Source organism: Caretta caretta, chromosome 4 (genome assembly GCF_965140235.1).
Source record: "Caretta caretta isolate rCarCar2 chromosome 4, rCarCar1.hap1, whole genome shotgun sequence".
NCBI classification, from domain to species: domain Eukaryota; kingdom Metazoa; phylum Chordata; order Testudines; family Cheloniidae; genus Caretta; species Caretta caretta.
In genome coordinates, this window is record NC_134209.1 from 148,560,349 (window position 1) to 148,581,260 (window position 20,912).

At 43.0% G+C, this 20,912-nt stretch overlaps 1 protein-coding gene and 1 long non-coding RNA gene across 4 annotated transcripts in view; both read right to left on the reverse strand.

Moving 5' to 3' along the window:
* The window catches only part of ALMS1 (ALMS1 centrosome and basal body associated protein), a 138,945-nt gene that overhangs the window by 100,675 nt on the left and 17,358 nt on the right, over window positions 1–20,912 (reverse strand). For all 3 annotated transcript variants that reach the window (XM_048846406.2, XM_075128150.1, XM_048846404.2), the window contains exons 2-3: window positions 5,483–5,617; window positions 302–497 (exon numbers count right to left, since the gene is read on the reverse strand). In XM_048846406.2, coding sequence (XP_048702363.2) covers window positions 302–497; window positions 5,483–5,617 — 331 coding nt within the window. The remainder of the gene's footprint in view (window positions 1–301; window positions 498–5,482; window positions 5,618–20,912) is intronic.
* Window positions 9,846–13,649, reverse strand: LOC125635136 (uncharacterized). The gene is made up of 2 exons (XR_007356155.2): window positions 13,501–13,649; window positions 9,846–11,720 (listed from the first exon to the last, which is right to left on the reverse strand). It is a non-coding gene; the product is annotated as an uncharacterized LOC125635136 (long non-coding RNA).

A 20,912-nucleotide genomic window follows, 5' to 3' on the forward strand; every position in this document is an offset into this window, starting at 1 on the left:
TATATCATCTAGTTAGGAACTCCCAACTCTGAGTTCACTAAACTATACTATCCTTGCCTTTCTAATTATAGTTACCAAGACTGGAATTTTGTTCAAACACTAAAGATAACAGGTTCTCTTGCTAAAGTAAGATACAAGTGGTCAGGTTCCTCATTCCAAAGATGGACCTTGACAACAAAACTACATAGGATTTATTTTGAAAAACCACTGATCAGAGCTGTAGTAAATTAAATCCATGCTAAGGATTGTGAATGCTCAGTAAGCAACTAAGCTTATCTTGTTAAAAGATTATTCAGTATACCCAATAGTGGAGTGTGTGCCATGTCGCCTGTATGCTGCCTTCCAAGCTCTTCTGTCGGAGTCAACAAGCCTTCCTCCAGAGTAGGGAACTCTGTCAAGTCATTTCCACCACCAGTCAGGCCCAACCTCATCCCTGATGTTGCCGCTAGATGGCTGACATCCATTTCTACTGGAAGCTGATACCACGACTCCATTCCCTACAACAATTTGGAAGAAAAATTCTTTAATTTTTCATTAGTCTTACTTTTGCTTCCAAAATCAAAAGTTTAATAATTAGCTATTTGTATTATTATTGCATTAAAATGTATTTTATAGTATAAACAGACTGTTCTTCTATTTAAATGTCTTGAATATATTCCTATCTACTCAGGTATAAATAAAGGTCCCAACCAAAGCAAGACAGTTAAATCCAAATGTGGTAAAGAGAAGCATGCAATATCGCTGGTGCATTAAAAACAGACTTCACTCCGATATAAACTTTGAATGTGACTCAACAGCATTACAAATATGGCCCTTGTACCAGTCAACGCTGGTCAATTTCCTTGCAGGATGATTCTTTAAGAGAAGGAAAGCCCTTTTGGGATGTCACATTTTCAAAAGGATCTCCCAACTGCACAATCAAGGATTACAAGGTGAATGTCGTCCTACCCTTTAAGTGTGGGTAACAGAACGCACCAGAAGTCTGACAAAAAGTCACCAACAATGTTCACTCATAATTACTAAAGCGTGCAATGAGCATTGTACTTGGTAGAAGACAGAGCCTCCATAGGGCTAAGACAGAAGGCAACATGAATTGCAGAGGAGGGAAAGGGGTTAAGAAAGGCCTTCAACCAATGTTCCCTCTAATTTTTTACATCCATGTGCGAATGAATTTTGTTATGTGCACCAATATGGAGTTGATGTGTGGCAGGGGTGGGGTCAAGAGGTTCGGAGTGTGGGAGGGGGCTCACGGCTGGGGCAGAGGGTTGAGGTGCGGGGGGGTGATGGCTCTGGCTGGGGGTATGAGCTCTGGGGTGGGGCCTGGGACAAAGGGTTTGGGAGGTGCGAGAAGGGGCTCAGGGCTAGGGCAGATGGTTGTTGTGTGTGGGGGGTGAGGGCTCTTGCTTGGGGCGTGGGCTCTGGGGTAGGGCTGAGGATGAGGGGTTTGGGGTGCTGGAGGGGGCTCAGAGCTGGGGCAGAAGGTTGGGATGGGGTGGGTGAGGGCCTCTGGAGTGGGGCCGGAGATGAGGAGTTTGGGGTGCAGGCTGCCTGGGGGCTGCAGCAGGGAGAGAGGACTCTCCCCAGCCATCTCTCGCTGCAGCAGCCCAGGGCCAGGGGAAGAGGCGCCTTTCCCCGGCCCCAGCAGCTCCGGAACTGGGGCCGGGGGAAAAGGCACCTCTCCCCGCCTGCATGGCCCTTGATAGCTGGCTGCATGGCCACACAGCTTACAGGGAACTTAGCCTTCAACCCCTTACTGCTAGGTCCACGGTTTAAGAAAAGGCATGGGAGGTAAGTGCGGGGAACAAAATATTGAGTGAGCACAGGGAACCTGAAGATAAGGGAGAGAGGAACAGTAAGTTTTCTTCAAGTTTTCCATCTGGATAAAAGCCTCCAATCCTCTCCAATGTCCAGCATCCCCGTATTCCACTAAGGTACAACTCCCTCCACCAACATACCTCCTACAGATTTGCAAACATTTAGAGGACAGCACCCTGCTTTGATGGCCCACATATTACCTGACTGAGCAAAGGTTCCCTCCAGCAAATCTTGAATGCCAGCCCAATTTAAACATCGGCACTTTTTATTTTAAGAATCCAGGGAATTTTGTAAACCAAAAACTTTTGCCCCCAAAAAATTAAAGGTTGAAAATGTGTTTCAAAGGAGCCCAGTTAACTCTCCCCCTCAAATACACTTTCTACACAAAAATACTTTTAAAAAAAGTTACAAAACCTGCAAATGAACAGTTGAAGTATCCAGTCATTTCCCCCACTACCACAAGTCTCTCATCACTCAATATCACCCACCCAAACTGAACTCTGCCTCCAAATAAAATTTGAAAAAAAAAAAAAGCAAAAGGTCAAAAAATAAATTACTGGGGGATTATAAATCTTAATTCTTATTCAAGACATCAATTTCTAATAATTTGTTATTTGACCCTGGCATATAGTTTTGGATATATTTTATTGGAAGGCAACGTTAAGTTTGCAGTGTAAATCAGGTAGGACGGCAGTAAGTGATGGAAGATTATATCGTCTTGGGGAACTACCTGGATTCCTTCTTGTTAGAGGCTAGCTAAAGTTCCCCTGTGATTGAACACACCCCTGTATTCACATCCTACAGACTACCATAATCATCTTTGTACAAAATAGGCCTTGTGAGGTACCACTTGAAAACTCATAACTCACTGGTAAATAATATCATGATGAAATATATATAGCAACATTATATGTAAAATTAAATCCCCCTGTATGATGTTATTAGCACATGTTCAAAACCACACAGCCCTGCACGGCTACAACTACACTACATCGCCAACGGTTATTAATCAGATCTGTCCTAAACAAAGTACTGTGTATTTACCTCAATTTACATATAAGTAGTAAACAGGGCCAGTAAGACAGCAGGGGAAGCAGAGCAGATCAAATATGCATTTTAGCAAACAAGTGGGGAGAAAGAGCATGGTGTCTCCTTGATCACCATACTCCATGTCGCCTTCCTTACTGTTTGAATGAACTTTGCTTTGAGAGGTAATCTTCAGAAGAATCCACTTCAAAGTTTCACTAGACTAGCTCGTCAATTTTTCTTGTAACCAATTCTGATTTTTATGCCTTATTACTTGTATTCACTTAAAATCTCTCTCTTTATAGTTCATAAAGTTGGTTTAGTGTTTTATCTAATCCAATGTGTTTGAATGGAAGTGTCTGGGAAACTCAATTTGGGGTAATAAAGTGTGCATATTATTTCTATTAAAGAAATACAGACTTTATATGAATTTGTATTGTCCAGGAGAGGGCTGGGCAATACAGGACATACATTGCTGGGGGGAAATCTAGGACTGGTGGTGTGTTGGGGTCACCCCATATTATAACCAAAGCTGGTAAGAACAAATGTGTGGCTGGCTGGCTACAGCACACCCTCTGACATAGCTGGGAGTGACTTGCATGCGGGAGGCTGTTTGTGAGCATTCCAGACTGGAGGCTACAGCAGCAAAGCCGTGTAAAGGGCACCCCAGTTTAGAGGGCAGGGGACACACAGGTACTCATTAGTCTGGATTGTACACTGGGTATGTCACAGAATCAACAAAAAACCTCCCCCACCTGAATACCACTATGGCTTTGCTAAGGAAACATACTACAGTAAAAGCTATTTTATCTGGCATGTTGGGGAAATCGGGGGTGCCAGTAAGTGCAAAATGCCAGTTAATTAAGAGGGAGGGAATTTGAGTGCGGGGCTGGGGGGTTTGGGTGCAGCTCTGGGAGGGAGTTTGGATGCGCAAGGGGGCTCAGGGCAGCGGGTTGGGGTGCCAGATGCAGTGGGCACTCACCTCAGGCAGCTCCCCGCAAGCAGTGACCTGTCCTGGCTGCTCCTAGGTGGAGGCGCAGCAGGCAGCTCTGCACAGTGCCCCCGTCCTGCCCCAAGCACTAGCTTCACAGGACCCATTGGCTGGGAACCATGGCCTTGGGAGCTGTGGGGGCAGCACCTGTGGGCGAAGACAGCGCACAGAGCCACCTGCCACGCCTCTGTCCAGGAGCAGCTGGGACAGGTCGCCACTTGCAGGGAGCCCCCTGAGGTCAGCGCCCCCGCCCCAGATCCAACAGCCTGCACCCCCTCCTGTGCCCAAACCCACTGCCCTGAGCTCCCTCCCACACCCAAACTCCCTCCCAGAGCCTGCGCTCCACACCCCCTCCCGTGCCCCAACACCCTGCCAGACCTGTACCAACCGGACTATAAACTGGAATTTCAATGAAGATCAGAAATACCTGTTTATAGAGTTTTCTGTTTGGCAAAGTGCCAGATAAAACAGTTTTTATTGTAATATGCTGCATGAAACAAACAGCCAGCTCTGTAATAAAAAAAATTCCACATGATCTCTCAACTGTGCAAGCTGGTCATCACCTGACCTATCTGAAACTCCAAAGCCACTTTTGACATCTGTAGGATCTTGACTGACATATGCACAAATGAACAAAGTAGGAAAAAATATTTTGGATGGCTATCTAGATCATACCTCTAATGGCAAACATTAGAAAAAAATTATTGCTTTTGAAAAATTAGTGTTTTATTTTTAAATTTAAAATAGGGACTTGACAGAGATATTTAAGACATTGCTGTGTTTTAATGTAATACTCACCATACCTACTCTAACAGAAGTATTAGGCTAATGTATTGAGTAATTTATTTTAATAAAGTAAAATTACAGACTTGCCTTATAAATCAAAATGTCCCTGATAAAAATTAAGAGTTTTTTTGGTGTTATTCCTTTCTTTCTATTTATCTTATAATTTACTACAGTTTTATTAACTGTTTTCTACTAGTTCATGTAGTTCTTTGGAAGTAATCATATGGCATTAAAGTGTGTTGCTTTAAAGATTGTTGCATCAATCCACCAGCAAAAGTCTGAACTCAAAGAAGGAAAGAAGCAGAGGGGAAAAAGCTGAAGTTGATTCCATCATGGTAGAATGAGTAAGTCTAATCCAAAAGTCATATTTAGACCAGTGGATGCCCTCCTTTGTGAGAAATAAAAGCTGTAAGTAAGAAAACTAGTTTTCTCATTATTTGTATTGTGGAACACCCAGAGGAACCAATCAAGAGTGTACTTGGTACTCAACAAACACTTAAAAACATCATGCTTGACACGAAGAACTTACAAACTAATTTAAGATAACTAAAAACTAAAAATTAACTATTTTCTCATCAGAAAACCCCCAATAGCCAAAAATGGGCCTCTATCCTACAAATACTTATGCATGTGCTAAATTTTACACAGTGAAGAGGACCATTAGTTTCAATGGGACCACTAACATTATGTGAAGTTAAGAACATGCATAAATGTTTGCAGGATCACAGTCTTTGGCTGTATTCCCAACATGTATCAATTGCATTACAGATCTCTCACCTGGATACACAGGATTTCAGGTAAGTGAACTCCTTGTCTGATTCTATTTGGATAAACAAGGATCTACTAAAGGTATATTTGAAATACCTGATTAACGGCAGATCTCTGTCGGATTGCTTCTCCCAAGGAGATCCCACTGGCAGTTGAAATCTGGGTCCCACTGCTGCTTTGGCTTAACAACTCTTCCTTCCATCCACAGTGTGGTGGTGTTGTAGCAATAGGCTAAAATCATTTTTTTTAAAGAGAGAAGTAAAAATTTATTTTCATGATCCTTTGAGGTACAGAGCCATCTAAGTTGTAATGTACTATGCAATATCAGTAAAAGCAGATAGTTGCTGGCCCAAACTAATGAGATAAGAAACACAGGCTGTAGCTGGAGGTGCAAAGGGGGAAAGTTAATTTGTGCATAACATTTCTAGTTTTACACGCTAAAATAGTAGCAATGAAATATCATGTTCTGTGCATAAGACGATTACTTGCATGAGTCAGGAGATTATCTTTCCCTATTCATGCAGCATTGTGCAATTCACAGAGAGCTAAGGAAGCATTGTTCTAAGTCAGCCATAAAAATGTTGGCATACTGTGGGGCCATGCGGGTACCCATAGCAGTACCGCTGACTTGAAGGTGTATATAAAGTCCCCAAGTGTGAAATAGTTATGGGTGAGGACAAAGTCACAAAGGTCAGCCACCAGGTTTGCCGTGACATTATCGGGGATACTGTTCCCGATGGCTTGTAGTCCATCTGTGTGTGGAATGTTGGTGTAGAGGAAACTACAATCCATCGGTGATCTTCCAGAAAACACCGCATGGCCCCACAGTACGCTAACATTTTTATGGCCAACTTAGAACAACGCTTCCTTAGCTCTCATCCCCTAACACCACTACTCTATTTGCGCTACATTGATGACATCTTCATCATCTGGACCCATGGAAAAGAAGCCCTTGAGGAATTCCACCATGATTTCAACAATTTCCATCCCACCATCAACCTCAGCCGAGACCAATCCACACAAGCGGTCCATTTCCTAGATACTACTGTGCTAATAAGTGATGGTCACATAAACACCACCTTACACCGGAAACCTACTGACCACTATACTTACCTACATGCCTCCAGCTTCCATCCAGGACACACCACACAATCCATTGTCTACAGCCAAGCTCTAAGATACATCTAACCGCATTTGCTCCAATCCCTCAGACAGAGACAAACACCTACAAGATCTCTATCAAGCACTCTTAAAACTACAATAACCACCTGCTAAAGTGAAAAAACAGATTGACAGAGCCAGAAGAGTACCCAGAAGTCACCAACTACAGGACAGGCCCAACAAAGAAAACAACAGAACGCCACTAGCTGTCACCTTCAGCCCCCAACTAAAACCTCTCCAGCGCATTATCAAAGATTTACAATCTATCCTGAAAAATGATCCCTCACACTCTCAGATCTTGGGAGACAGACCAGTCCATGCTTACAGAGAGCCCCCCAACCTGAAGCAAATACTCACCAGCAACTACACCCCACACAACACAAACACTAACCCAGGAACCTATCCTTGCAACAAAATCTGATGCCAACTCTGTCCACATATTTATTCAAGTGACACCATCATAGGACCTAATCACATTAGCCACGCCATCGGGGCTCGTTCACCTGCACATCTACCAATGTGATATATGCCACCATGTGCCAGCAATGCCCCTCTGCCATGTACAATGGCCATACCGGACAGTCTCCACGCAAAAGAATAAATGGACACAAATCTGACATCAGGAATCATAACATTCAAAAACTGGTAGAACACTTCAATCTCTTTGGCCACTCAGTAAAAGATTTAAGGGTGGCAATTTTGCAACAGAAAAGCTTCAAAAACAGACTCCAAGGAGAAACTGTTGAGCTTGAATTAATATGCAAACTAGATACCATTAACTTGGGTTTGAATAGAGACTGGGAATGGCTGGGTCATTACACATATTGCATCTATTTCCCCATGTTAAGTATCCTGACACCTTCTTGTCAATTGTCTAAATGGGCCATCTTGATTATCAGTACTAAAGTTTTTTTCTCCTGCTGATAATAGCTCATCTTAATTAACTAGTTTCAGAGGAACAGCCGTGTTAGTCTGTATTCGCAAAAAGAAAAGGAGTACTTGTGGCACCTTAGAGACTAACCAATTTATTTGAGCATGAGCTTTCGTGAGCTACAGCTCACTTCATCAGAAACATCTGATGAAGTGAGCTGTAGCTCACGAAAGCTCATGCTCAAATAAATTGGTTAGTCTCTAAGGTGCCACAAGTACTCCTTTTCTTAATTAACTAGCCTCTTACAGTCTGTATGGCAACTTCGTGTGTGTGTGTGTGTGTGTGTGTGTTTTCTTACTGTATGTTCCATTCTATAATCCAATGAAGTGGGCTGTAGCCCAGGAAAGCTTATGCTCTTATAAATTTGTTAGTTTCTAAGGTGCCACAAATATTCCTGTTCTTTTTGAAGTTTATATATGTAACTGTAGGACCCTGAAAAATGTTTAGGATATTTCTTGGGGAAAAAATAAGTTTGCCTTGTGCCTGCAAAAAACACCTGTCACAGGGCTTTTTGCCTTCATGAGACACCAGATGAAGCTATTTTGTGGTTGGAGTCACATTTCTTCTCTATAATACACCAAGAGGGAATCCGTGCAGTTGTCTAAGCTCCTAGTAATCCTGGAGCCAGCTTCACAGGCGAGGCAGCCCGTTCCAATCACACCAGCATGAAAGTGTAAAATGAAATCTGTGGTGTATTATACTGAGATTCAACTGAAACAAAATTACTCCCTAAGACAAGAAAAGCACTAGTCCAGAAGAGAAGCATCAAACCCAAGCCGATCTAGACAGAGTGTATTGGGGTGCTGGGGTAGCGTAGGGGGAGTGCTGTTGGAGAGTGTCTGGGGTAGCTGAAGTGCATGTCTGCTGTCTAGGTGTTGCTGGGTTCTTTCTGGGTTAGGGAGGGGCTGAGACATCTGGGAGAGCTAGTGTAGGTTGACAGAAGCCATCTGGGAGGGGAGCTAGGGTCTGTCTGGGAAGCAAGGTTCTGCCAAAAGGGCAGTTGTTTGGGGTCCAGCTGGGATCTCTGAAGGACTGGGGATTGGAAGGAGGCACTCCCAGTAGAGGAGCGGGGCATGTCTCTGGGGGTTTAGGGTCTGGCTGAGGTCTCTCTGGGACTAAGATAAGGGATCTGAGGTTCAGCTGGGAGACAAATTTGGGGATAGTACTGAGACCCCTCACCTACTGTCCTCACCAGACACTGACAGCAACTCCTTTTGTTGCCGCTGATGCTTCAATCCATCAGTGTCAGTAACCAGAGAGGAAGCACACAGGCATCCAAGGGTGTCCAAAAACCATATGTCACAGTGGTCTCTAGTTTCCAGAATGCACAACTGCAGCTCCTGCCCATTGCTTAGCCCAGCAGTTCTCAAACTTCATTGCACGATGATCCCCTTCTGACAACAAAAAATTACTGCACAAGCCCAGGAGGGGGGACCAAAGTTTGAGCCCTCTGGAGCCCCACAGCCCTGGGCAGGAGGGGGCCAAAGCCGTAGCTCAAGGGCTTCAGCCCCACGCGGTGGGCCTGTAAACTGAGCCTCACTGCCCAGGGCTGAAGCCAAAGCCTAAGCCCTGCCGCCCAGGGCTGAAGCCTTCAGGCTTTGGCCCCAGGCGGTGGGGCTCAGACTTTGGCCCTGGGCAATAGGGCTTGGGCTTTGGCCCCAGGCCTCAGCAAATCTAAAGCCTGTCCTGGCGATCCCATTAAAACGTAGTCCTGACCCACAGCTTGAGAACCAGTAGATTTAGCCAAACGTGTGACATTCAGGCTGAGCCAGGGCTTGAGTAATAGGGCTGCCAGATGAGTGACAACTGGTACCCAAGGCTGCAAAGAGGCTGAAAAATGCTAAGTGGTCATTTCATGGCTTAGCAGTGAAAAAAGAATTCATCCCATCCTCAAGAGTAGGAGAAGAAATGGCTCCTGATGCAGCACGCCATGTAGACTACGTTCCAAAAACAAAAAGGAAATAACACTGTTTGAATCTGATTCTCTCCCTAGTAGGCTGCAACGATGCTGGTTCTGGTGGAACTCAACTGAGTGCCAATTCAGAACAAATTGTTTAGAGCAGGGCAGTTACAGCTCAAGGTTGAGGTTCCTTTGCACACCAAGGCAAACCAAATGAGCCAGACAGAGAGGACTTTGGTTTTACTCCACTGGCTAACCATAAGTCACACAAGCAATTCCCTTAGACACTCCAGTTTCCCAGTATCACCACCAGTGCCATTCATTATGGGGACAAATGGTTATGAAAACCAATACCCCCATAAAAGAAAAAAGGTTCTCCCTATCCCAAAGGGCCAAGCCCCAGACCCAGGTCAATATATTAATCAGATCTTACCCACAAATCACGCTGTTGCCAATCCTTTAGAATCTAAAATCTAAAGGTTTATTCATACAAGGAAAAAAGATATAGATGAGAGCTAGAATTGGTTAAATGGAATCAATTACATACAGTAATGGCAAAGTTCTTGGTTCAGGCTTGTAGCAGTGATAGAATAAATTGCAGGTTCAAATCAAATCTCTGGAGTACATCCACAGCTGGGATGGGTCATCAGTCCTTTGTGTAGAGCTTCCATTTGTAGCAAAGTCCCTCCAGAGGTAAGAAGCAGGATTGAAGACAAGATGGAGGAGCTGCAGCAGCTTTTTATAGTCTCTTGTCATGGGGCCTTTCTTTCTTTGTTCCAAAAACAATCATTCCAGCACATGGCAAAAAAATACCTTAGAGTTCTGTCCACAGGCATGTCCCTGCATACCTTGCTGAGTCACAAGGTGTATCTGCCTTCTCTCAATGGGTCAGTTGTATAGCTGATGGTCCTTAATGGGCCATCAAGCAGGCTAGGCAGAGCTGACACCAACTTGTCTGGGGTGTCACCCAGAAGCATAGAATAAGTTTGAAATACAGACAGTTTAGAGCCAATATTCATAACTTCAACTACAAAAAAGATACACATATACAGATAGCATAATCATAAACAGCAAATCATAACCTTCCCACAGACACCTCACACAACAACCTTTGTACAATATTTGCTGCAAATATATAACAGTGGTTGCAACAGTGATCTATACGGTTAGAGATTCTGTCAATAACGTCACATAGGCTTAATCTCAAAGCAAGAGTTATGGCTGACCTAAGTCCTGGAAAAGGTAATGGAGACGTGTTACACCGATTCTGAGAGCAGTTCATTTACATTAAATGCCTGTGAAACAGTTCTCAAAAACAATGTTAATTTAGAGCTACTGGTCATATGGACAGGGATGGCCTATATGCTCTTTTGTGGCTTCAATTTCTCTTTCAATATCCAAAGTGATTTTCTTTGCTTCTGAAGAGATAAGTGAGTCTGCCACATAACATTGCAGCTGAAAGGCAGGGAGGGATAGTGAAACTCTGTAGTAGCATTTACTAATTTATTCCGGGTCGAGCAAGCCTGACTTTTCTCTGCAACCGACAGTAGGAAGAAAAAAAGTCACCTGATATACCAGGGGACAGCAGAGCAGATGCTTCATATTGGTAAGATAAAAATGCAAACACAAGCTCTCAATGACCTTGTGGAATCTTATAAAGCGCCCTTGTGAGAAAATGTCTAAAGAAAGTGCCAGAAAGATGGGGAAAATTGCAACTCCTACAGAAACTTATATGTTATGTAAACATTCAGGACCAAATTCACCTCTAGTGTAACTCAAGTAATGAATTATTCCAGGGATGAAACTGACCTAGTCTCTTCATTGAGATTTATGGGAAATGGGTTGCAGGGAGAGGAGGATAAACACCTCCACACTAAGACAATCAATTATAACCAAGGAGAAAAAGCTTGTAACTGACTCTGCAGTGAAATTCACAGCTCTGCTCTGGAGCCATATTCAGATACTGTTCTTCTCTTCCCCCTGGCTCCTTTTACTGTAACTGCAGAGATGGGCACAACAGCAACTGGACACAACTCTAGAGTGACACCATGAGCTCCACTATTGAAGCAGATTTTCCTTCCAACCACCCTCTTTGGTTGTTTTCTGAGGAATAACAGCTCCAACAAAACTTGCAGGAATGAGATTCCTGCTTGTGGAAGATGAAGCCTGTCCCCTATCCACACTCGGGATCAATGAAAGGATGTCTTTCCAAATTCCCAATATTCCCCCATTTCTCTCCTCCATAGTCTGCCATAGCCATTCCCATCTCCTCACTCTCAGACTTCAGTAATGTAACTCCTCAGCTCCATCAGATACAGGCCACCTCGGCACCAGGAAACGATCTTCAAAAAAGAGAGAACCAATGTTTTACATCTTCAGCATGGCATGGAGCACCCCGACTGAGTGTTAGGAGTACTACTTGAGGGTCTGAGGGACTACAGCAATAGGGAATTGTGCATGGCATCTCCATCCTCCTTAACCACCAATCACTGTTCATTCCATATTTCACACCACCACAGAGTATATCAAGTTTCAGAGTAGCAGCAGTGTTAGTCTGTATTCACAAAAAGTATATCAAGTATAACAAGAGTATATCAAGGAGGTCATCTCTGCCTATCACCCCATCCTCAACCATAATCCTCTTGTAATTATGCCATACCCCCACACCCTCAAGCAGGGCCGTCCTTAGGATTTATGAGGCCCTATGCAGTATTATTAAACTGGTGCCCCTATGCCCAATGACAGCCCAGGCTCGCATGTGTATTTTAGACAAAGGTAGTCTTTTGAAGGATTTATTTAAAAAACTATATGTCTGAAGAGCCAAGCATTTAAGGCTAAAGATGAATACTCAGACTGTGCATCTAAAAATCTATGCAAGGATTTTTTAGAGATGTGATTTTATAATCTTCAGTAATACACTAATGAAATATTTTTAAAGCAAGTTTTAAACTAAGGTCCTGTAGACTAACATGTTCTGAGTAAATATTACAGTAATGCACAACTGTTTTTGTCAGTAAATTCAGAAACTGACCGTGTACACCTGGGGGTTGACAAATGCCTGTTAAATGGCTTCATTATCACTTGACAGGTTTCAGAGTAGCAGCCTTGTTAGTCTGTATCCGCAAAAAGAAAAGGAGTACTTGTGGCACCTTAGAGGTTAACAAATTTATTAGAGCATAAGCTTTTGTGAGCTACAGCTCTAATAAATTTGTTAGTTTCTACGGTGCCACAAGTACTCCTTTTATCATCACTTGAATGGCTCTTTAACAGTTTCAATGTTGTGCTAATAGGTCTGGCAAGCTGGTGGCTTTTTCACTTCTAAGTACTAGATCCCCTCTGGAGGAAGACTTACCAGGCTGCAGCAGCCAGCTGTGATGGGAGCCTGCAGGAAGGGTCAGAACAGGGATAGGAATGGGGGGGGGGAAAGGGGGGTGGACACGAAGACCCGGGGTGCCCCAAATTTTCAGGTGCCCTATGCAGCTACGTATGCCTAAGGATGGCCCTGCCCTCAAGCCATCTTTGGCTTGTCAGGTCTATGCTCATTCTCTCCACCTGTGCTTTGCTGTTTAAAGAAGATAGCTGTAGAGCAGGTCTCGTAGCTCCATTCCTCAAGCTGCTTCAGGGAGAAGTCCTCTCTCTCCCACCCAACTACTACATGACACATGACATGTTGGCACATGACGGATAAAGGAGTAAGTACCTCTGTCTGAAACTGCCTGGGGAGGGGCACTGCCAGGCCTGCTTACATACAGCTTTTCTAGCCTGCTTCACATTTAATTAAGTCTATGTTCAATTTTAAACTTTTGAAAGACCCACCATAACATTTTGTACAGAGTTACAAACAACCTCCATTCGAGGTGTTCGTAACAGGTTCTACTAAAATAGGGAATGGATTGGTAAAGGAGTAGAACCAACGAGACACGAAACCTACTACATATGAGATCTTTCCTTGTAGACGAATTTACAATAGTTTTTTTAGGGGCACAATATAGCTAAAAATCTTCCAGTGAATCATTTTTATAGACATTTCTATAGTCATACATAACCTATTCCTGGTTTTCACTTGGAAAGTTGTACTTAGTTGCATAGATCTGCATAAATTGTGGGGTATTTTCCATTTACCTTTATATGAATCGCAAAAAATGCTATGGCAATTTCATAGAGAGTCTCTGTACCCCAAAATGCGAGGTAAGGCATTCAATCTTGGCAGACCCCACTCCAGAATGAAGATTTGATGTCAAAAACAAATACATGAAATTCAGTTATTTAGATTCTGTAAGTATAAAATAAGAGTCAGTCTAATACAAAGGTTGAGAATTTACCCTAGCTGATGCTTAAAATAAAAATTTAAAAATTTTAAAAAATTTTAATGTAATAAATGCAGTAAAACAAAAATCAAGCTTAAAAGGAGACTTATGTTGTAACTCATTAAATAAACATTTTCTTACCTACGTAACTAATTGCATCTTATATTTATTAGATCTGAAAAACTTAAAAGTGGAATCTATTTTTCCCTTACGTTGTTTGTTTATATTTTAATTTCTCTCATACTGGCACTCATAACAAGTATTTTCAGTTCATCTAACAAAGAATTTTAAGTTCAAGCACATTTGATGGTTGTTTATTTTTAATAATAAAAATACATAAGTGCATACACAAATTATGTATTTCTAATGCTCCTGGCAAGCCATCAATTCAGGCATGAAGATGAGGCAACCTTGATGAAAGAGGCATTCAGGGATCAATAATGGCATAAAGATCCTTTCAATTGTAGGTCACACTTCCAGATATGCCTCAAACTGCTAACAAATTGAAATTTGTTGCCATCCAATGGCTGACTGCTGGCCTATAAGAAATGAGTTTAGGGTCTCAAACTAGTTCCCAATGGACAGAGGTCTACATCACAAAAGCCACCAATACATTAGACTCTCATTACATTATTGGCCGTAGTTTCAACTGACACAATGAAGTCTGAATGGATCATAAAGAGTGAATTCCCCTCTCGCCCTTAATGGTGTTCTCCTCAGGTTAGCATTGGGACACAATGGCAAACAGCACTGGGAAACCTGATCATCTACACTGCACATCCCATCTGTGAATAAATGGAAGAGGTCACTCTCCTGGGATGTAAATCACAACCCACTTCACTTTTAAGAACGGCAAATTTAATTTGGGGCTTTGAGTGCTCAATGGCCCCTTAAGAAAAGCCGGCTTGCCCAAATGGCTGATTTTAAAGAGAGATGCCACCAGCACCACACACCCACATTTCTTCAGCACCAGTTAAAAAAAAGCCACTTCATGAATTAATTTCAGAAATCTTAGCTCTGGAGGCGTAACAATAGAGCCAAAATTTGCTCTATTGCTCAGTTTGCCTTCCTCAAGTCTTCCAGGAAATCAGATCACTGAAATATATACATGATGTGGCTGTTCTTTGGTACTGAACAACTGTGGGTGTACAACACAGGGGGTCTCTTCCTTGAAAATAGCTGTTCCAAAGCTGTCGGTTGAAACCAGTTTAAAAGCATCAGTATTTGTAAAAGGCTAATGGCATCATTTTGAAAACCTGCGCTGTGCTACCTAGTGCTTGTGCATGGAACAATGTTGCTAAGACAAAGGCAAACAGCTTCTAAGAAAATTATTCATGTCACTCAAAACAAGATCAAATGTTTATTTAAACTTTTAAGCATTCATAGACATTACTGAATAATTTTTTAAAATCAAACTTTCATATGCTCAACTGACAGCAGGCAATCTATGCAATAAAATCATTCTCTAAAGCAGTATTTAAGTGTGGATGAAATTCACCCACAACAACAGGGGCCACTTAAAACTGGTAACAGCAGAACAGCTGTTGCAGCAGCTGTTCTGCTGCACAGGAGAAGGGCAGCTAACACAGTAGGTAAACAGGGTGACTCTCTACCCTCTGAAACCAGTGGAATGATTATTCTGTGTAACCCATGCATAGGAACTTTGAGGTAGGCCAGGACAAGGCCACTGAATCCGCAATTAAATAGACCAGTGGCCATGAACCTCTGCACAGCAGTGTGTGCAACAGTCACCGCTCCTGTTCAGTCCAGATGCCGGAAGCACAGCAACAGATACAATGAGAAGCTGCTCCATGCTTTGGCTACTGGTTGGGGCTGAAGTCCGTTCCAAACACCCCTACGTGGCAGTTTGCTTTGGATTTGTGCTAGGGCAGAGGAAATTAATTTTATCCTGTATGCATATGTTCCATTATTCATATTAATCAGTCATTAGAAGAAGCAACACTAGGGTACTTGACAATGGTTTTGAATAAAAACACATTCCAGCAGCTGTTTGATAATTAAATAAGGGGCCTTTTATTTAAAATTTAGATTTTGAAAAGGTTACAATTTGGTATTATAATATATATCTTCAATACAGGGGAGTTTTTATTAATCCCACTGGAAATGAATTTTCTTCAGTATGGGACACATATTGCCCTTAGGAGGCTAATCAAAAAAGTGTAATGAGACATGAGCAAAATAGTACAAATAATTAACGAAGCATTAAATGTGATAGATATTGATTTTATTTAGATATGTTAAGTATGGCTAATTGGCTGGGTGTTCTGAATGGTACTAGAACAGATCAGTAACAAGGGCATGTGTTAAAGATACATGTAATGAATAGAGTAAGATGGAACAAAAGAGCAGTGGTTGTGATTCTCTGTTTAATTTAAACTTCCTATGTCTATGGTGAAATTTGTTACTTTTTGAAGTTATTTTATTATTTATAAATATGTCAGCCTGGCAGCCTTGAAGACTTTGTCTATAGATCAAGTTGTGGAATTGCAGATTTCCTTCCTCCACATTCTCCCACCCATAACCAGGGAGGAATCAACGGGGGGGGGGGGGGGGGTGGAAGAGGGGAGAGAATTCAGGGCCAGATCCACAAAGGTAGTTAGAATCCTAACTTCCATTAAAATCAATGCAAGGTAGGAGTCTCCAAAGCCCACTCATTCATTGCCCTCTTCGAATAAGTGGGAGTAAGTGCCCCTTTCCCCCACCTCCCACCTTTTGGGAGAACTGTCCATTAAGAATTAGACCAAGATCATCAACTCATTTTTTCAACCACGCCCCTGGGAAAAGTTTTGAAAAGGGGAACATTCCAATTCAACACAACTAAAGCAGAATGGTTAAAAACTTACGATTTCTTATTTAAATCAGATTTTTAAATTGTTATTTAAATGATTATACATTTTTCTTTTTAAAAACATATCTGTTTCAAGTCAAATCTGAATTTAATACAAAATATGTTGAGACTAAACTTGTTATAATCCCTTAAAATACTTAAATAAAAAAAATACATATGCTGAATCCATGAGCCTCTATCAAAAACCTTGAGTGAAAGGCTGCTATTCTATATAAAGAAAGCATCAGGGGGAAAAACATCTTACTTTTGAGGTCAAGCTTTATAAAAATTATAATAGGTCATGCACTGTATTAAGGGCTTGATCCTGTGGGGGATCCGAGGACTGTGCTGCTCGGTGCAAGAGATTGGCAAAGTCATCATAGACATTGGCACCATGCCTCTGACTCCAGGAGACACCAACATGTATAATATTGGGACCATCCACTGAGCCCACTTTGGTAGTCTCATACTCCTATTTTAAAGCTCTGCGGATGTCAAACTATGGCTCATGACCCCAAAGTGAGTCGTGACGCCATTTTAATGGGATTGCAAGGGCTGGTGTTAGACTTGCTGGGGCCGGGGCTGAAGCCGAAGCCCGAGCCCCGCCACCCAGGGCCGAAGCACAAGGGCTTCAGCCCTGGACAATGGGGCTCAGGTTACAGCCACCCCCATCTGAGGCTGAAGCCTTTGGGCTTTGACCACACCTGCCTGGGGCAGCGGGGCTTCGGAGGGCTCAAGCTTCACTCCCCCCTTCTGGGTTGTGTAGTAATTTTTGTTGTCAGAAGGGAGTCATGGTACAATGAAGTTTGAACTGCTGTTATAGCTTCTCCCTACCTGAGCTCTGATTGGTTCAGTTCTCAAATTATGAATATTTCTGACTCTACCTACCATGGAAACTGACACTCCAGATGATGAGGAAAACACTTTTTGGCCCAGTAACTACAAGTACATGCTTCTGGATGGTTCTGGGGCCTCCAAGTAAATGACTTTGCTCTGTCTACTTGCACGTGTACAGGCAGAAATATAAAAAGAAACCCATTAATTTCTCATTAGAGTCCCTCTCTGTCTCTCAATAAAATACTGCAGTGAAAAAGGCAGGTGGGTTACACGAGCAGAAGTCTTTGATTGTTGTTAGTGCTTTTTTTTTTTCTGGGGGTGGGGGAGCTATGTAACAAGGAAAAAAGACAAACATGAGCAACCAAAAAGGAGCAACTCTGGAGTCATAGCAGGACACCATGGGGAAAAGGAAGGGACAACTTTCTTCAGAGTGAAGCCTCTATCAACACATGGGAGCTGGAGGGAAAACAATCATGGCCACAGGCCGTAAAAAGAGCCTTATTTGGGAATATTTTTAAGAAATTCTTGTACCTCTGGGTAAAAAGGGAACACGTGCCAAATGTACGCAGTGCAACAAACAGAGGTAAGCCTGGTTGTCGTACTGAAACGACATTGTGAAAAATGCTGTCAGCTGTCAGCCCTGGAGCTATTAGTTTGTTGTAGGAGTATTTATCAATTGCATTTTTACTGTTACTCCTGGACTTCTGAAATGAATGATTATATTGAACAATAAAACAAACATCCTAGGTCAAGACTTCCTGTTAAAAAGTAATATTTTATTAGGTATTTATGAATTTAATCATTTAAACTTTTTTCAAGTTGTTTGGTATGTTGCTAGAGATAAGGGTTTAAATAGGTTTGAATAATCCTTACGATTTATTATTTTCCCTATAAAACTGGGTCAAGAATAAATTACATCATTTAAACAGTGGTACAAACAGCTGAAGTAAAAGGAATCTTTCACTTACAGTCTCAGTTTTTTCAAAGCAGTGCACTGAATAATATTCAGTGACACCATGACTTTTTACCACCATTTTGTTTCAGAATCAAGCTTAGACATATGGGATTTTATCAACGTCCAACATCTGCAATGTCTACAACTTCAGTCTTCTGCTGGTGCCACCAGCAATGCTGCAACTAATATACATCAGACATTAAATTACCTATACCAAAAAAAAAAAAAAAAAAAAGACTTTCTTCATCATCATCATCCAATCAAGCCATGAATGAGTTCGTAATCAGAACCAGTAAATTCCAGCAAGATTCCATAAACAGATTGCTCGGTTCATTTATGCAAAAAATTCTCCCTTTCATCTTGTTCAGAACAAACATTTCATTGATATACAGTAACTCCTCACTTAAAGTCGTCCCAGTTAACGTTGTTTCGTTGTTACGTTGCTGATCAATTAGAGAACATGCTCCCTTAAAGTTGTGCAATGCTCCCTTATAACATTGTTTGGCAGCCGCCTGCTTTGTTCACTGCTTGCAGAAAGAGCAGCCTGTTGGAGCTAGCTGGTGGGGACTTGGAACCAGGGTGGACCAGCAGCCCCCTATAAACTCCCTGGTCCTCTAAGTTCCCTATGCGGCAGCCGCCCAGCAGGCTATCAATTGCCGGCAGTTCAGCTGTCCCTCCCCCAACTGCCATGTGCTGTTCCTGCCCTCTGCCTTAGAGCTGCTCCCGGAAGCCTCCTGCTTGCTGGAGGGGGGGGAGGGGGGAGAGGCTAATGTTAGGGTGTCCCCCTGCTCCTGCACCCTGCTTACCCCATCTCCATAGAGGGGGACGGGATGGGACGACAGGACAGGGCTCAGGGCAGAGGGAGCTTGCTGGTAGCAGCTGCTGTCTCAACTTCCTGATCTACTTAAAAAGGCAAGGTACATAGAGTGTGGTTGGTATATTTAAAGGGGCAATGCGCTTCTCTTTCTCTCTCTCTCCCACACACAGGGTATGTGTCTCTGACTGCCATGCTTTCTCCCCTCCCTCCATTTGTGCTGCTTTGTAGAATGTGAAGCTACATTAACAACAGTGTATTAACCCTTGAGGGCTCAGCCGAGTGCTAGTTCATCATTTAGCACTAAGGCATTCCCCAGGAAACCCCCACCCTCTGACTCCACCACCTCAACCAAGCTTCCCAATCATCATTGCTGTGTACAGTATTAAATTGTTTAATACTTATACTGTACATACAAGGTAATTTTTTTCACCAGACAAAAGACTTCCCTGGAACCTAACCCCCCCATTTACACTAATTCTTATGGGGAAATTGGATTCGCTTAACATCGTTTCGCTTAAAGTCACATTTTTCAGGAACATAACTACAACATTAAGTGAGGAGTTACTGTAGTTCAATCGTTACAACCAGGCTACACTCCATCTGACAGATCACACACTGCTGGAAGAGTGCTGGATACAATGTATGAGAAGGAAACTGAACAATGTGCATGTAATCGGACATACCTACTATGCACTGGTTCAGCCGGGGTTAATCACATTCTGTGGACCGAGGAGGCCACATCCCCTCGTGCCTGCTGGGCATACTCCAGCTGGAACCAGGATATAAATGGAGCAGCTCAGCTCAGTCTGGGCTGACCACCGAAGGAAGCAGAGGTGCATTGCAGGCTCCTGCAGAGAGACTGCCGGCACTCTAGGACACAGAGGCCATCCAGGCTGCGGCTCCAGTTGAACCCCAGCCACACAATGCCACAGATGGAGGAGAGACTGCAGAACCTGCGAGACTACCAGCCACAGAAGAAGGGGTAAGAAGTAGCCAGGGTGACTAAGCACTGCTCTAGTTGAGGTACCGGGCTTTGACTCAGTGGGGATCCTTCTGAAGCACACTGAGTTGGTAGCAGATATCCCTGCCCCAGCTGTTGCCCACCCCGCTCTAGCCATTAGATCACACTGCCCTGCTGCAAAGGGTGGCTTTATTGATTCTGGCCACTAGGTCGCATTGCCCTGCCGTAAAAGGTAGTTCTACTGATTTCAGCTGTTAGGCTGCACTGCCGTACCTAGAAGGGTAGCCCTAGTGACTCAGGCCATCAGCCCATGAACCCTCATCAAAGGGCTACTACACATTGACCCTCACCATTAGGCCACACTGCCTTAGGAGCCAGGGCTGCTGTGGTGGCTGGGAAGACTAGGCTATTTGGGCCACCCCAGTTCTACTTCAATTCCTCCACAACTCAAAACCCCCCTGACGGAGTGGGCCTACCCTGCGACAGTGTAAAACACACAAGGGGAAATTTGTTAATCTGAATCTTGATAGATGGAGCACATCCAATGTACACAATGATCCAGTCCAGTAACGGATGCTAGTGTGACAGAAGATCGGGTTGTCAATCATACAGAAACAACTGATAAATCAGGAAATGCTTATACAGCAGAATACTTAAAAGTAGCAATAAAAGCTCGAACAAACTGTGAGCAAAATTCAAGTGTCAAGTGCATAGCTTTGTCACAGACAATACTGCAAATGTAGCAAAGAGAAAATCTAGACGGTGATAATGGAGGGAACCTAAAACTTATGTTTGCTCATTTGATGCAT